Here is an 18023-nt window from a genome sequence, read left to right on the forward strand (position 1 = left end):
GCATGGCCTGTGGCACCCCCTCTGTCCTGGAGAACTCAGCACTGGCCCTCCCTGCTCACTGGGGACCACATGGCTGGAGCACAAGATACCCATTTCCTGAGAATATTTTTTCCCAGCACTCCCATTGCTTCATTTTTAGACACCACACTTAATTCATGTATAAATCTGAAATCACATTGAACGAGAATGTGAGTTTTCCGAGTTCACTGAAATGGATCTGGGTTAGCAGCAGTAGCGAGGGGGCCTGGCCTTGCAGGAGGGAAGGTGAAGGTGACTGTGAACTCAGCTCCCCTCCTGCGGTGTCTCCTGCATTTCCCGGCACCGACGGTTGAAGAAGAGCGATAAACAACCAAATCTCTTTAGAAAGGCATTTGACAACATTTAAACTCCATCAGGCAGCCTAAGGAACATTGTGAATACAAAATTCATCTTGAGTTAAAGTTTCTGCCTTATTAAATTCATCTTTTCTGTAGTGGGTAGTTGTGCCTGCTACAGATAATTGTGACCCTGGATGGCAGGACCTGTCTGTGTTCACTGTGAACCAACGTTTCCTTCGAGGGCCCCAAAGACCCCGAGTGTGAATCACCCGAGTGGGTGGGGTCTCTCACCTGTGAGTCCTCCCACCAGGGGTTCCGTCCTTCCACCCACCTTCCCCCAGGCCTGTTTCCCTTGAGGTCTGAGCTGGGGTGCCCAGTGAGGGATCATCCCTGGTGTGAGATAAAACCGAGGCATGACTCCCCACCCCTATGCAGGGCCCTAGAGGACGTGCGCAGCTTCAACCGTCTGATCAAGGGTGGATCCGACTCCCCGCTCAGGGCAGCAGCTCCTGGTTCGTTCAGTCTCAATGGGGTGACGTGAGGGGCACAGAGAACCGAGGACTGGGTCTGATGGGATTAAACCCCCAACTGGTGTCCCCGCGTCTTCTCTTTCCTGACACCAGACACCAAGAAGAAACAGCCCCAGGCACACCCGTGAGTGCATTCCGAAGGGTGAGCTGGGGACCAGGCGGCCTCTGAAGGCTCCACGTGGGTTTTGAGCTTTTGCTTTTTGCAGCAGCAAATCCACTTCTCTGGGCTGGGAATTGGTGTTTGCTCAACACACAGGTGGTCTGGAGTGATGCTTTCCTTCTTTAGCAAAGTAACACATGCTCCTTACAGAGTCAGACATGCAAAGAGGCAGGCATGTTTTTTAAGGATAAGTGAAACCTTCAGCAGGTTCACGGGGACTGAGTGAAAGGTCTCCCCGCAGGTCAGGCCCTCAGCCTCCCAGTTTCTTCTTGGAGAAGCCAGTGCAGGGCCCCGCGGTGGGGGTGGTGGGTGGGAGGCGATCTCAAGACACCAGGACACGATTAGAGGGTCTCAGTCCATTTTGATACCTGTGCTCTGGAGTCGCTGGCTGGGACTGGACTCCTGGCAGCACCCAGTGACAAAGGGACAAACCAGGCTGTGACTCTGGCCGTTTTCTCCTCTGTGATGATGATTCCCTTGCTGCACCCCCTCTTTCTGGCCCATCCACAGAGCACAGACCTGTCCTTGCTGGCTGACATTTCCCTGCTCCCTGAGGCCGGGTGTGCACCCTGGGGGTGCTCAGAGAGTGTCCCTGGATTGATTTCAGGGCCCTCACTTCTCAGAGGAGATGCCATTCCCTGCAGAGCTCCATTCACCTGCTCAGAGCACTCCTTGTCCTGCCCAAGGACGTGCTCTCCAGTTTGGCTGGAATGAATGACCCCACCACGCCAACTCTGGGATTCCGGCAGATCAGAGCTGCTGGGCCCGGGCCGTGTTGTCCAGCTGGCCCAGGTGTTTGTACTGAAACACAGCAGTGTCTCCACTGGTTGGTGCAGAGATGCCGTCTCTAGCCCTGTGGAGACCCTGCGCTGGCACCCCAAGATACAGCAGCCCAAGGGGCACAATTGCTGGCCCAGCAGGAACTTGGGGACCCTACACTCGAGCTACGGTCAGTGTCCACGATGACTGGTCAGCTGCCAAGTGAACAAGAACAGAGGCTTTCTTTTTTTTTTTTTTGAGACAGAGTGTCACTTTTTCACCCAGGCTGGAGTGCAGTGGTGCAATATCGGCTCACTGCGGCCTCTGCCTCCTGGGTTCAAGTGATTCTTGTGCCTTATGCCCAGCTGATTTGTGTATTTTTAGAAGAGACAAGGGTTTCTCCATGTTGTCCAGGCTGGTCTTGAACTCCTGACCTCAAGTGATCTGCCCGCCTCAGCCTCCCAAAGTGCTGGGATTACAGGAGTGAGCCACTGTGCCCAGTCTTGTCTGTTTTCTCTTCAATAAGTGCATGATGTCAATGGGAGAAGCAACCCAGGCCTGAGCCTCTAAGTGAAACATCTGGGTGCACCTGGGGACAGTCAACATGGACCCGGTTATTGTGGCCCTGATGGTAGATTGTGGTCCTGGTTGGCACAGGTGGGTCATCACGGTCTCACCTGTAGCTGGTTTATGGAAGGTCTGAACTGGATACGAGCAGGAAATGGCTTCATTTTTCTCCAGTCGCTGCCTTCCAGCAGCTTCTGTGAGGCAGGTCTGGGTTAGGGTGAGTGAGTGAGGCCACGTCATGCAAACGCAGGGTTGAATAGTATCTTAGTTGAAATGTGGATAACTTTTCCCACTAGGGTTTTTTTTTTTTTGCATTAGATTTGATTTTTTTAAAAAATCTGCATTAAAATATTATTTATTTTGATCAGTGAATTTTTTGTTTGTTTGTTTGTTTTTGAGATGGAGTCTTATACTCTGTCGTCCAGGCTGGAGTCCAGTGGCGCGATCTCGGCTTACTGGAGCCCCTACTCCTGGGTTCAAGCCATTCTCTTGCCTCAGCTTCCCGAGTAGCTGGGACTACAGGCACACACCACCGCACCCGGCTAATTTTTTGGATTCTTAGTAGAGATGGGGTTTCAACATGTTAGCCAGGGTGGTCTTGATCTCCTGACCTCATGATCTGCCTGCCTCAGCCTCTCAAAGTGCTGGGATTACAGGCGTGAGGCAGCACGTCCGGTCTGATCAGTGAATTTTTTGGTGCCCCCTTAAATTTTATGACTCGCTTGCTGGACCCTGACAATCCAGAGATGAGCGCCTCCCTCCCCTGCCTCATCCTAGTCCCCATCCTGCTGATAGGCCTCTGGTCTCTGCTTCTTGATGACATCTAGGGAAGTTTCCCTAGGATTTTGAGCACTTTGGTTTATAACAACAGACTAGTTAAAAATGAATAGAATATGGCAGGGCCTGGTGGCTCATGGTTGTAATCCCAGCACTTTGGAAAGCTGAGGTAGGCAGATTACTTGAGGTCAGGAGTTCGAGACCAGCCTGGTCAACATGGAGAAACACTGTCTCTACTGAAAATAGAAAAATTACCTGGGCGTGCTGACACGCGCCTATAATCCCAGCTACTTAGGAGGCTGAGGCAGGAGAATCGCTTGAACCTGGGAAGAAGAGGTTGCAGTAAGGATCACACCATTGCACTCCAGTCTGGGAGACAGAACAAGACTCTGTCTCAAAAAAACAAAAACAAAAATGAATAGAATAACTCGTGTTTAGGTGTTACAAAATCCAGGCCAGACAAATCTAAACTTTTATCTCACACCCAGTTCCTAGATTAGTCCTTTCTCCAGCTCAAGTTCAGCGTAAGCCTCGGGGGCCCTTAGTTGCAAGGGGAAACACCCACTCTTTTTCCTACCTTTGTTCCTGTTTTTTCTCTGCTGGTTCCTGTGGAGTTGGGTGCATTCAGAGGTCGGGACAGGCTAAAGGTCTTCGGCTTTTTGGTTCTATTGATGGGTGAGTTCCAAATACTAGCTTTCTCTTGTAGGATATTTCATTTAGTTATCTATTAAAAATATTTATTTAGAACACACCATTCATGTGCCAGACACTATTCCAGCCACTGGGGATAGAGTGATAAATGAGATAAACAAAAATACCTGCCCACATTAAGTTCCTATTCTAGGGAAGAGAAAAAAGAAAGAAAATACACACGTACTTAGCACATTAGAACGTTCCAAGTACTGTAAAGAAAAAGCAGGCTGGCCGGGCGCGGTGGCTCAAGCCTGTAATCCCAGCACTTTGGGAGGCCGAGACGGGTGGATCACGAGGTCAGGAGATCGAGACCATCCTGGCTCACCCGGTGAAACCCCGTCTCTACTAAAAAAAATACAAAAAAAAAACTAGCCGGGCGAGGTGGCGGGCGCCTGTAGTCCCAGCTACTCGGGAGGCTGAGGCAGGAGAATGGCGTGAACCCGGGAGGCGGAGCTTGTAGTGAGCCGAGATTGCGCCACTGCACTCCAGCCCCGGGCGACAGAGCGAGACTCCGTCTCAAAAAAAAAAAAAAAAAAAAGAAAAAGCAGGCTGGACTTAGTGACTCATGTCTGTAATCCCTGCCCTTTGGGAGATCGAAGCGGGCAGATTGCTTGAGCTCAGAAGTTCGAGACCAGCCTGGGCAACATGGCAAAATCCTGTGTCTACAAAAAAAAAAAAAAAATTAGCTGGGTGTGATGGCATATGCCTGTGGTTCTCAGTCACTGGGGAGGCTGAGGAGGGACGATTGCTCAAGCCTGGGATGCAGAGGTTGGAGTAAGCCAAGATCGCAACATTGCACTTCAGCCTGGGTGACAGAGTCAGAGCCTGTCTCAAGAAAAAAAAAAAGAAAGAAAGCAGAGATGGGGGCAAGCGGGAGAGGGGCCTAGGGGTGGGAGCCTCCCTTAGCTTCCACAGTTCTTCCTGCCCCTCTCCTGTTTCACTGGGCACGGGCCACCTGGGGCTTATGGTTGTTTTGTGCCAACCTAATATCTTGTTCCTGCCAACAGTCGGAGGCCGACTGAGGCTTCTATGTCCTCCACAGGGAACAACATTGGCCTAAACCTGCAGACACCATTGCAAATACCATCCCATAGGTATTGCTCATGGCTGGGTGACTTACTTATGCCAACGAGATTTTCATAGACACGGCACAGACAGAAGCCTGGAATGTGTCGGCACTGCCAGGCCTGCTCTCTATTGCTCTTGAGTTTTCCCACGAGACGAGCGTGCCCCAGGGAACTTCGGCTCCGGCTGCAGGATGAGAGGCATGTGGAGCATGCAGGGTTCCAACCCTCAGCCTGGAGTCAAGCCTAGACTAGATCAGCCTAAGCCCTGCCAAGCCACGGGTGCAGGGGTGAAAAGCAAATGCTAAGTGTCCATGACATTGACTTTCAAAGGGGCGTGTCATGTTATGTGGCTCATCCCAGCAATAATGAAGATATTTCTCTATCAGTCAGTTGGTAAATAATTATTGACAATGTGCTAGGAAGGTGGAGTGATCGGAGTAGATTTGGTCCCTATTCTCATGGAGCTAACTTTCTGGAGGGAAAGACAGATGATGGATGAATAAATATAAATTATTCTATTAGGTTGGTGCAGCAGTAATCCCGGTTTTTACCATTAAAGGTAATAGCCATCAAAAGTGGGGAGGAGCCGGTGCTGCAGTTCATTAAAAGTCATGGCAAAAACTGAGATGACTTCTGCACCAGCCTAATAGAATAATTAGAAGCGTGCAAAACGCTGTAATGAGAAAGTTCCCACTACAAGTGATGGGGGCGGGCGGGGGGGTGAAATTTCAGTGGAGACTCCAAGGATGAATGGTAATTAGAAAAGTGAACCCAGATGGTGAGGGGGGAAGTGTTTCAGGCACAGAGAACAGCATGTGCAAAGGCCTATGCGGGGAGGACTTCCTGTGTTCATCGACCTGAGGGGCGACCAGCAGGCTGGAGCAGAGCAGGTTTAGAGGAGGACGGGGAGCCGGGGAAAGGCACTCCACGCAGAGGGCACAGCAGGGGAAAAGGCCAGAGTCAGGCCTGAGCCCGTGTGGTTTGAGGAAGTGACAGAGGCCTGTCTGGCAGGAAAGTAACTGCAGAGGGGAGACCATAAGGCCGGGGCAGAGGGCAGGGCCGTGCTGGGCACTGTGGGCTGTGGATGGGACCTGGCACTTATGCTCAGGTGACGGGAACGTGTTAGAAGATTTTAAGGAGGGCAGGAACCTTTGGGGATAATGTGTATTTTAGGAATCTCAACCAAGTAAATTAATAGTTTGAATGTTCCCAAGACTTCTGCACAGGCAAAGTGAAAGATGGTTTCTAGAGCTGTGAGATAAGATAATAGTAAAAATGAATGACTAAGTTTCTAAAGGTCATTTCAAATGGTGGATTTCCACCTTACAATTGAATATAGGTAGACTGCAAGATTGATGGAAAGTAGGAAAGTTTCCTGACTTGGGTGAACAGAAAAGAAACATCAGTTTGAAAGGAAAACATTTATTTATTTACTTCCTCTGCAGTTTTCCTGACTGCTACATTTCATGAGAAGGGATTGTTCATGAGGGTCAAGGAGCTGGAGGCATGGGGAGGAGTTGGTGTTTTTGTTCGAGTCTGAGGGTCCTGGAGCTGGAGCCCACGGGAGGAGCCGGTGCTGCCACTGATGCCTTGGGGTCCTGGAGCTGAAGATCCTAACACGTTCCGGTCACCTGAGCATAATTCAGGGAGAAGACTCAGACTCAGGGAGAAGATGGTGCTGTTATTCTAGTTTAAGGATCATGAAGTGGAAAAGCCAGACAGGAGTTGGTGCTGCCACTGCTCAAATCTGATTGTGTTTGAGCTAGAGCTGGAGGGTGGAGCCAGTGCTGCCTTTGAAGTCTGAGAGGCATTGAACTGGAGGTCCAGGAAGGAGCTGGTGCTGCTGTTCTAGGGTGAGGGTCGTGGAGCTGCAAACCCAGGCAGGAGCAATGTTGTTGAAGTTCGAGGGTCTGGAACCTGGCGACCCAGGGAGGAGAGGTCATGTTCTAGTTTGAGGGTCGTGGAGCTGCAGACCGGATGTTGTTGAAGTTCGAAGCTGGCGACCCAGGGAGGAGAGGTCCTGTTCTAGTTTGAGGATCGTGGAGCTGTAGACCCAGGGAGGAGCAATGTTGCAGTTTGAGGGTCTGGAACCTGGCAACCCAGGGAGGAGAGGTCATGTTCTAGTTTCAGGGTCGTGGAGATGAAGACCCAGGCAGGAGCAATGTTGTTGTAGTAAGAGAGTCTGGAAGCTGTCGACCCAGGGAGGAGAGGTCATGTTCTAGTTTGAGGGCGGCAGAACTGTAGACCCAGGCAGGAGCAATGTTGTTGTAGTAAGAGAGTCTGGAAGCTGTCGACCCAGGGAGGAGAGGTCTTGTTCTCATTTGAGGGTCATGGAGCTGCAGACCCAGGCAGGAGCAATGTTGTTGAAGTTCGAGGATCTGGAACCTGGCGACCCAGAGAGGAGAGGTCATGTTCTAGTTTGAGGGTCGTGGAGCTACAGACCCAGGGAGAAGCAATGATGTAGTTCGAGGGTCTGGAAGCTGTCGAACCAGGGAGGAGAGGTCATGTTCTAGCTTGAGGATCGTGGAGCTGCAGACCCAGGGAGGAGCAATGTTGAAGTTTGAGGGTCTGGAACCTGGCGACCCAGGGAGGAGAGGTCTTCTTCTAGTTTGAGGGTCGTGGAGCTGCAGACCCAAGCAGGAGCAATGTTGTTGAAGTTCGAGGGTCTGGAAGCTGACAACCCAGGGAGGAGAGGTCATGTTCTAGTTTCAGGGTTGTGGAGCTGCAGACCCAGGGAGGAGCAGTGTTGTTGTAGTAAGAGGGTCTGGAAGCTGTTAACCCAGAGAGGAGAGGTTGTCTTCTTGTTTGAGGGTCGTGGAGTTGCAGACCCAGGCAGGAGCAATATTGTTGAAGTTTGAGGGTCTGGAACCTGGCAAGTCAGGGAGGAGAGGTCATGTTCTAGTTTGAGGGTCGTGGAGCTGCAGACCTAGGCAGGGCAATGTTGTTGTAGTAAGAGAGTCTGGAAGCTGTCGACCCAGGGAGGAGAGGTCTTGTTCTCATTTGAGGGTCATGGAGCTGCAGACCCAAGCAGGAGCAATGTTGTTGAAGTTCGAGCATCTGGAGAGTGGCAACCCAGGGAGGAGAGGTCTTGTTCTAGTTTGACGGTCGTGGAGCTGCAGACCCAGGCAGGAGCAATGTTGTGGAATGTCGAGGATCTGGAACCTGGCAACCCAGAGAGGAGAAGTCTTATTCTAGTTTGAGGGTCGTGGAACTGCAGAACCAGGGAGGAGCAATGATGTAGTTCAAGGGTCTGGAAGCTGTCGACCCAGGGAGGAGAGGTCATGTTGTAGTTCGAGGGTCGTGGCGCTGCAGACCCAAGCAGAAGCAATGTTGTTGAAGTTCGAGCGTCTGGAAACTGGCGACCCAGGCAGGAGAGGTCATGTTCTAGTTTCAGGGTCGTGGAGATGAAAACCCAGGCATGAGCAATGTTGTAGTAAGAGAGTCGGGAAGCTGTTGACGCAGGGAGGAGAAGTCTTGTTCTCGTTCGAGGGTCATGGAGCTGCAGACCCAGGGAGGAGCATTGTTGTAATTTGAGGGTTTGGAAGCTGGAGACCCAGGGAGGAGAGGTCATGTTGTAGTTCGAGGGTCGTGGAGCTGCAGACCCAAACAGAAGCAATGTTGTTGAAGTTCAAGCGTCTGGAAACTGGCGACCCAGGGAGGAGAGGTCATGTTCTAGTTTGAGGGTCGTGGAGCTACAGACCCAGAGAGGAGCAATATTGTAGTTCGAGGGTCTGGAAACTGTCGACCCAGGGAGGAGAGGTCACGTTGTAGTTCAACAGTCGTGGAACTGCAGACCCAGGCAGGAGGAATGTTGTTGACGTTTGAGGGTCTTGAAGCTGTCAACCCAGGGAGGAAAAGTCTTATTCTAGTTTACGGGTCGTGGAGCTGCAGACCCAAGCAGGAGCAATGTTGTTGAAGTTCGAGGGTCTGGAAGCTGGCGACCCGGGGAGGAGAGGTCATGTTCTAGTTTCAGGGTCGTGGAGCTGCAGACCCAGGGAGGAGCAATGTTGTTGTAGTAAGAGGGTCTGGAAGCTGTCGACCCAGGGAAGAGAAGTCTTGTTCTAGTTTTAGGGTCGTGGAACTGCAGAACCAGGGAAGAGCAACGTTGTTGTAGTAAGAGAGTCTGGAAGCTGTCGACCCAGGTAGGAGAGGTCTTCTTCTAGTTTGAGAGTCGTGGAGTTGCAGACCCAGGCAGGAGCAATATTGTTGATGTTTGAGGGTCTAGAACCTGGCGACTCAGGGAGGAGAGGTCATGTTCTAGTTTGAGGGTCGTGGAGCTGCAGACCCAGGCAGGAGCAATGTTGTTGTGGTAAGAGGGTCTGGGAGCTGGCGACCCAGGGAGGAGAGGTCATGTTGTAGTTTGAGGGTTGTGGAGCCGCAGACCCAGGGAGGAGCAATGTTGTAGTTCGAGGGTCTGGAAGCTGTTGACCCAGGGAGGAGAGGTCATGTTGTAGTTTGAGGGTCGTGGAGCCGCAGACCCAGGGAGGAGCAATGTTGTAGTTCGAGGGTCTGGAAGCTGTTGACCCAGGGAGGAGAGGTCATGTTGTAGTTTCAGGGTCGTGGAGCTGCAGACCCAGGGAGGAGCAATGTTGTTGTAGTAAGAGGGTCTGGAACCTGGCGACCCAGGGAGGACAGGTCTTCTTCTAGTTTCAGGGTCGTGGAGCTGCAGACCCAGGCAGGAGCAATGTTGTTGAAGGTCGAGGATTTGGAAGCTGGCAACCCAGGGAGGAGAGGTCATGTTCTAGTTTGAGGGTCGTGGAGCTGCAGACCCAGGCAGAAGCAATGTTTTTGAAGGTCGAGGGTCTGGAAGCTGGTCAACCCAGGGAGGAGAGGTCATGTTCTAGTTTGAGGGTCGTGGAGCTGCAGACCCAGGCAGAAGCAATGTTTTTGAAGGTCGAGGGTCTGGAAGCTGGTGATCCAGGGAGGAGAGGTCATGTTCTAGTTTGAGGGTTGTGGAGCTGCAGACCCAGGGAGAAGCAATATTATTGAAATTGGAGGGTTGGGAAGCTGGAGACCCAGGGAGGAGAAGTCTTGTTCTAATCTCAGGGTTGTGGAGCTGCAAACCCAGGCAGGAGCAATGTTGTTGTAGTTAGAGAGTCTGGAAGCCAGCGACCTAGGGAGGAGAGGTCTTGTTCCAGTTTGATGGTCGTGGAGCTGCAGACCCAGGGAGGAGCAATGTTGTGGTAAGAGGGTCTGGAACCCAGTGACCCAGGGAGGAGAGGTCTTGTTCTAGTTTGGGTGTCATGGAACTACAGACTCAGGGAGGATCCGTGCTGTTTTGTGTGTCATGGTTCCGGAGACCCAAGGAGGAGCCAGTGCTTCCTTTCATGTCTGAGAGTCACTGAGCTGGAGATCCAGGGAGGACCCGGTGTTGCTGTTCTAGCGAGAGCAGTGAATATGGAGACCCAGGGAGGAGCAGGTGCTGTTGTTCATGCCTGAGGCTTGTGGAGCTGGAGAACCAGAGAGGAGCTGGTGCTGCTGTTTAAATCTGTGGATCCTGGAGCTAGAGCCCTGGGAGGCAGATGGTGTTGCTGTTTTTCAGGTCTGAGGGTCATGGGGCTTGAGGTACAGGGAGGAGCCCGCTGCTGCTGTTCAAGTCTGAGGGTTGTGTAGCTGGAGAGCGGGGAGGAGGTAGTCTTGGTGTCTAGTGTGATGGTGGTGGAGCTGTAGATCTGGGGAGGAGCCGGTGCTGCTGTGGAGTGTGAGGGTCATGGAACTGGAGACTTAGGGAGGAACAAGTGCTACCACCATTTAAGTCAGGGGGTCGTGGATCTGGATATTTGAGGAACAGCCACTGCTGCTGTTAACTGTGGGGAGGATCTGGTGTGTCTGTTGAAGTTTGAGGGTTTGGGAGCTGGAGAATCAGGGAGGAACCAGTGATGCTATTTTATTTTGAGGGTCGTGTATCTGCAGACCTGGGGAGAGGCCGGTACTGCTGTTGTAGTTTGAGGTTCAGGGAACTGGAGACAGGGGGAGGAGCTGGTGTTGCTGCTGTTCATGTCTGAGGCCTGTAGAGCTGGAGACCCAGGGTGAAGCCCGTACTATGGCTTTTTAAGTCTGAGGGTCATGGAGTTGGAGACCTGGGGAGGAGCCGGTGCTGCTGTTCAAATGGCTCCTCCCCAGTTCTCCAGCTCCATGACCTTCAAACTAGGACAGCAGCAGCAGCTCCTCCCGGGGTCTTCCAGTTCCACGACCCTCATACTAGAACAGCAGCACCGCAGCTCCTCCCGGGGTCTTCCAGTTCCACGACCCTCATACTAGAACAGCAGCACCGGCTCCACCCTGGGTCTCCAGATCCACGACCCTCACACTAGAACAGCAGCACCAGCTCCACCCTGGGTCTCCAGATCCACGACCCTCAAACTAGAACAGCAGCACTGACTCCTCCCTGGGTCTCCAGTTCTACAACCCTCAGACTTGAGGAGCTGGAGACTCGGGGAAGAGCCAGGGCTGCTCTTCTACTTTGAGGGTTGTGGAGCTGGAGACCCAAGGACAGCAGCTGCTGCTATTCTAGTTTGAAGGTCTTGGAGCCAGAACCTTTGTGAGGAGCCGGTGCTGCCTTTCAAGTCTGAGAGTCATTGAGCTGGAGATCCAGGGAGGAGCCGGTTTTACTGTTCTAGTCTGAGGGTTGTGGAGCTGGAGACCCTAGGAGGAGCTGGTGCTGTCTTCTAGTTTGAGGGTAGTGGAGCTGGAGGTCTCAGGAAGAGCCGGTGCTGCTGTTTAAATCTGTGGGTCCTGAAGCTGGAGCCCTCGTGGGGAGCTGGTGTTGCTCTTGTTCCAGTCTGAGGGTCATGGGGCTTGAGGTACAGGGAGGAGCCACTGCTGCTGTTCAAGTCTGAGGGTCGTGTAGCTGGAGAGTGGGGAGGAGGTAGTCTTGGTGTCTAGTGTGAGCGTGGTGGAGCTGTAGACCTGGGGAGGAGCCGGTGCTGCTGTATAGTTTGATTGTTGTGGAACTGGAGACCTTGGGAGGAGCCGGTGCTTCGAGCATTTAAGTCAGAGGGTCGTGGATCTGGAATTCTGGGGAAGAGCCTGTGCTGCTCTTCAACTGTGGGGAGGATCCGGTGTGTCACTTGAAGTTTGAGGGTTTGGGAGCAGGAAAACCAGGGAGGAGCCGGTGATGCCACTGTATTTTGAGGGTTGTGGATTTGGATCCCTGGGGAGAGGCTGGTACTGCTGTTGTAGTTTGAGGTTGGTGGAACTGGAGACAGTGGGAGGAGCCGGTGCTGCTGCTGTTCATATCTGAGGGTTGTGGAGCTTGAGACCCAGGGAGGAGCCGGTGCTATTGTTCATGTCTGAGGATTGTGGAGCTGGAGGGAGACCCAGGGAGGAGCCGGTGCTGCTGTTCAAATCTGTGGGTCTTGGAGCTGGAGCCATGGTGGGGACCGGGTTCTGTCATTCATGTCTTAGGGTCGTGTAGCTGGAAACCCAGGGAGGCGGCAGTGCTGCTGTTCTAGTTTAAGGATCGTGAAGCTGGAGACCTGTATGGGAGGTGGTGCTACCGCTGTTCAAATCTGAGGGTCTTGGAGCTGGAGCCTTGGAGGTGCCAGTGCTGCCTTTCATGTCTGAGAATTTTTGAGCTGAAGATTCAGGGAGGCGCCGGTGTTGCTGTAGTTGTTTGAGGATTGTGGAGCTGGAGGCTGAAGTGCTGGTGTTGCAGTTCAAGTTTGATGGTCGTGGAGCTGGAGACCTAGGGAGGAGCTGGTACTACCGCCGTGTAAGTTGAGGTTTGTGGAGCTGGTGGTCCCAGGGAAGAGCCAGTGCTATCGTTGAAGTTTGAGGGAGCTGGAGACTGAAGGATTAGCCGGTGCTGCTGTTCTAGTTTGAGTGTTGTGGAGCTGGATCCTTGGTGGGGAGCCGGTGCTGCCTCCCAAGTCTGAGGGTCATTGAGGTGGAGATCCACGCGGGAGCTGGTGCTGCTGTTGGAGTTTGAGGATGGTGGAGCTGGAGACCCGGGCGGAGCTGGTGCTGGAGTGGGAGTTTGAGGGTCAGGGAGCTGGAGATGTGGGGAGGAGCCAGTGCTTCTGTTTAAGTCTGAGGGTCGTGGAGCTAAACATGGAGCCAAAGTTGGGGAAGTAGAAAGAGAGAGTTACAGGATGACCCTGGAAACTAGATTTAGCTGTATTCCAAGCAAGCTAAGCTTAGAACTTCTAAATGCTAGTGATGAGTGCATTCTTTTTCCTCTTACACAGTTTGGATTTGTTTTCTGTCTCAGGAGGCAGAAAGATCCTGATTAATACCCTTAGGAATTGAAAAGCTTAAAAAAACTAAAAGATGTTGGTAATAATAATACTAGGAATTAAACCATGATTATCCTGACTGGCAGAGGCAAAATCATACACACTGTATATATATCTTTCAATAAGTTAATAAAATAAAAAACGCATTGAAAAATAGACCCAAGCAAAGCTGTAAAATGTTGTTTCATGGAGAAACGATGGAGGACAGAGATTCATCTGAGAGGTGCTATTAATGGAGAAACTGAGAACTTACCATTTTTCCCATAAGGCTTTGGTGCAGAATGATATTGTGTGAGTTCTGGCAGCTGAGTCACTTCCCACAGCCCGGTGATGCCGTCGGTGTCACAGAAGGACCCTCTCCCAGCTGGTCCTGCCTCTCTGCTACGATGAGTGCGGCCTCTGATCCCCAACAGCTGACTGTGTCTTGAGACCAGGCCCACGAGCACAAGGGTTTCCATGGTGAAGGTTCCTGGATGGAACACTGTGGATGTGGCTAATGTTCCTTCCTGATGTTCATCTGCCATCTTGTTATTTAATGCAATGTCTTCTAAATATTGAATAGAAAAAAGTATTTGTACAATATGGATAAGGTATAAAGAATATCCACACACCAGACACACGGACAGGGAGGGGCACCCACAGCAAACTCCGTTCGCCTGGGAGCAGGTGTGGTCCTTGAGTCCTGTGTTGCCTGTTTCTTCCTCCGCCTTGGCCTATAGGCCTGATGTGATCTGACCTCTGCCTGCCTCTCCGACTCCATCTCCTCTCCCGTTTCTGTTCTTTCTAACAATTATGTTACAGCCTCAGTGAATGTGACAAGGACCCTGAATCACGGTGGCTTTACTAAGACAGAGGTTCATTCCTTTCACATGAAAGTCCAAGCCAGTTGGGTGATTTTTCTCTGTGCATTTTTCAGGGTCTTAGGCTACTTCCATCTTGCTGCTCTGACTTCCTTAGGGTGTAGCTTCGCCACAGTGTCCATCCTATCTACTGCCAGCCAGCAGGGAGGGGAGAACAAGAGGACAAAATCCTCCCTTCCTCTAAAGGCAGTTGCTGTGCACTGGCCTCATGTGCATTGACCACTGCCTGGTCACGTGGCCACTGCTTGCTGCAAGGGATGCTGGGAAGTTTTCATCCTGGATGCCAGTGCCCACCTGGGTGACTCCTGAGGTCAAGGGGAGAGAGGACATGAAAGAGAGTCACTGGCTCTTCCCTCCGTCATGCACATTGCTCCAGTCTAGGGCGACCCACTGCCTCAGCTTGCTCAGGCCTGAGGGGGCCATGGGGTACAGACCTTTCAGTTTTATAACAGGGGCAGTTCCAGGCAAAGCATCCCAGCTTGGCTGAGACTCAGAGTTTCCTGGGATGTAGGATTTCTAGTGTTACAACCAGGAAAGTTTTGGGCAAACCTGAACAAGTCGGTCCCCTCTGCTCCAGACACACTGGCTTCCTTTCTCCTCCTCCAGCAGGCCAAGCCATGGCCTGCCGTGGAGCCTTTGCATCTACTGTTACCCCTGTCTGGGATTCCGTTTCTGCAACTGTGCAGTGCTCACTCCTCTTCTGTTGAGGAAAGGCTGCTCTCTGGGTGCCCCCGGGTGCCTGGTCTGCTGTACTCAGCACTACATGCACTGTGAAAATCCCTCCGTGCTCTTCATGGAATGAGATCAGTTCTTTCTACCCTTTCCTGCCCCGTTTAGTTTTTCAAAATCTCTGAGGATTATTAGTTTTTATTCTCTTCACCGCTGAAAGATACATCCCTTTCCCTAAAGCTGTGGCTGGGTTCATGCATAGCCAGGTAAATCTAATGTTAATAATAACCTGAATGAAAATCATGTATTAAATCCCAAGGTTATGATGTAGGAAGCAGGGATTCTGAAGAGATGTGTAAGCCTAATAAAGGCCAAAGGGTGTGGATTAAAAGGAAATGTGGGGTGGAGAAACATTTCATGAAATAGAACCCCACCTCTTGGTGAGTTCATTGCTACAACCTGTCTAGAGAGCAATTTGGCAACTGGCCAATGAAAGTGCAAAACTTTTGGTCCCAAATTTCATTTATAGGCAGTTGTCCCTAGGAAATAGTCAGAAAAGTATGGAAAGATGGATCTCTAAGGATTTTTATAAAAAGAAAGAAGTAGGAAGCATGAATGCCTGCTGGTGGTCCCGCACCCTGGCACCAGTGCTCCCCTCTTCTAGTGGGTGGGCACAGGCTACATTTTCCCAGGCTTCGTTGCAGTGAGTTGTGGCCATGTGACCAGGTTCTGGCCAATGGGAGGTAATAAAAGTGTTGGGTGGCATTTTCGGAAACCCCCTTCTATAACTTCTGTCTTGATATGGTTTGGATGTTGGTCCCCTCCAAATCTCATGTTGAAATGTGATCCCTGATGTTGGAGGTGGGGCCTGGTGGGAGGCGTTTTGGTGATGTGGGCAGATCCCTCTCACAATGGCTTGGTGCTGTCCCAATGGCAGTGACTGAGTTCTTGCTCTGAGTTTATGGGAGATCTGGTTGTTTAAAGGGCCTGGCACGTCCTCCTCCCTCTCTTGCTCTTTCTCTCACCATGTGATGTACCTGTTTCCCTTTTTCCTTCTGCCGTGATTGGAAACTTGCTGAGGCCTTCCCAGGAGCAGATTCTGGTGTCATACTTGTACAGCTTACAGAACTGTGAGCCGATTAAACCTCTCTTCTATAAAGAACCCAGCTTCAGGAATTCCTTTATAGCAATGCAGATGGACTGACACATATCTTTACTGTTATTTCTTAGTTGTTCCATCCTTTGACCTGCTTCCTGGAAAAAGCATATGATGGTTGGAGCTGTTCTTGTCACCTTGAACCTTGAGGATTAGGCTTGTACCCTGTGGACGGCAGAATATCTTCTGGAAGGAAATGAAAGTCCCTAACGCCACCGTAGACTGACAACCTTCAGTTTTGTGTTCACTTTTTTATTTTTCTTATTTATTTTAATTTTAATTTTAATTTTTTTTTTTTGAGACGGAGTCTCGCTCTGTCGCCCAGACTGGAGTGCAGTGGCCGGATCTCAGCTCACTGCAAGCTCCGCCTCCCGGGTTTACGCCATTCTCCTGCCTCAGCCTCCCGAGTAGCTGGGACTACAGGCGCCCGCCACCTCGCCCGGCTAGTTTTTGTATTTTTAGTAGAGACGGGGTTTCACTGTGTTAGCCAGGATGGTCTCGATCTCCTGACCTCGTGATCCGCCCGTCTCGGCCTCCCAAAGTGCTGGGATTACAGGCTTGAGCCACCGCGCCTGGCCCACTTTTTTATTTTTTGAGGCAGAGTCTTGCCCTGTTGCCCTGGCTGGAGTGCAATGGCATGATCTCAGCTCATTGCAACCTCCGCTTCCTGGGTTCAAGTGATTCTCATGCCTCAGCCTCCCAAGTAGCTGGGATTACAGGTGCATGCCACCATGTTCAGCTAAGTTTTTAATTTTTAGTAGAGACAGAGTTTCACCATATTGACCAGGCTGGTCTCGAACTCATGACCTCAAGTGAAACACTCTCCTCAGCCTCCCAAAGTGTGGGGATTACTGGCATGAGCCACTGTGCCTGGCTCGGTCTTGGTTCTTATGAGATAAACTTCTGTCTTGGCTGACGTTACATCACTGATAGGTGATATAACCATAACTGGATAATAAGTAAGAAATTTGTTTAATACTTATATCTACATATGCCCCCACCAAAAACGATAGTGATCTGTTGTTATCAATGTGTAAATATGGACACAAAATATTGTTTAGTGTAAACAAAGCTCTTTTATTTTTTTTTTTTTTAAGAGAGTCTCACTCTGTTGCCCAGGCTGGAGTGCAATGGTGCGATCTCGGCTCACTGCAAACTCCACCTCCTAGGTTCAAACAATTCTCCTGCCTCAGCCTTCCGAGTAGCTGAGATCACAGGCGCATGCCACCACACCCAGCTAATTTTTGTATTTTAGAGCTGGGGTTTCACCATGTTGACCAAGCTGGTCTCAAACTCCTGACCTTCACTGATCCTCCTGTCTTGGACTCTCAAAGTGCTAGGATGACAGTCATGAGCCCCTGCGCCTGGCCCATAAAGCGTTATTGTATTTTAATGAAGCAAATACGTGTGAGTGAGTAAGTGCGATAATATGTGCGTGTATTGTCTAACAGGAGCACTACATAGGAAAATGTGAATGATGCTTATCTTTGGTGTTGGAGTCACTTGTGATTTAAAAGCTTGTTTTCTTCTATTTTTAGAAACTTGCAAAATGAGCTGTGACTTTGACTATTAGAAAAAATACTATAATAATTGAGAGGAAAGAAAATCCCGCCTCTTGTTGAAACTGACTGGAGCTGGGAGAAATGAGAGATTCCTTTTCAGGTGTCACCTCCCTGCCAAAAAAGTGGTTATGCAGGACCGTCCTCCAAGCCAGATGTGCCTCTTTCCCCCATCCCTGTACCTGGTGTGAGGTCACGCAGACAGTGAGCGTCCTTCACAGTCTGACCTGCCAAGGTCAGGGGGAAGCCAGGATCTAGTGACATTCAGAACCTGGGGGAGCTGAACAGCTGTGACTGTGTCTTGGGTGGGTGACCTCTCCCCTTGAAGAGCAAGAAATAACTCTAGTGCAATTTCTGAACATTTACAAGAGAGGGTTTTTAAACTTTTCACTCCTTTATTCCAACTAGCACATTTGGAAGCATAAAGTGCACAAAGAAGACCTGCTATTTACAATCCTTTCCCCAAGCCAGCGTTAGATTCAAAAGCAGCAGATAAAGCTCACGGCTTTGATGAAAGGGGCAGTCTTTTAATTGGAAACAATTAACATTGCTCCCCATTCTGGGGAGAATTTAAAGAAAATAATTTGGAGGAGATTTGGCTTGGCATGACGCAAACAAATGATTTCAGATCACAAATGTAATCATTTGATCTTGCTTTAAAACCAAACAATT

The 18023-nt window shown here is 50.7% G+C and overlaps 1 protein-coding gene across 1 annotated transcript; it reads right to left on the minus strand.

Moving 5' to 3' along the window:
• Window positions 1-12509: 12509 nt before the first annotated feature.
• Window positions 12510-13631, minus strand: LOC105502586 (leucine-rich repeat extensin-like protein 5). Its single transcript, XM_011929193.1, has 2 exons — window positions 13361-13631; window positions 12510-12916 (listed from the first exon to the last, which is right to left on the minus strand). Exons 1-2 carry the CDS (start codon window positions 13629-13631, stop codon window positions 12558-12560), a joined length of 630 nt encoding a protein of 209 aa, XP_011784583.1. The 3' UTR covers window positions 12510-12557.
• Window positions 13632-18023: the final 4392 nt, after the last annotated feature.

This window comes from Colobus angolensis, unplaced genomic scaffold, assembly GCF_000951035.1.
Source record: "Colobus angolensis palliatus isolate OR3802 unplaced genomic scaffold, Cang.pa_1.0 Scaffold8, whole genome shotgun sequence".
Taxonomy (NCBI): Eukaryota; Metazoa; Chordata; class Mammalia; order Primates; family Cercopithecidae; genus Colobus; species Colobus angolensis.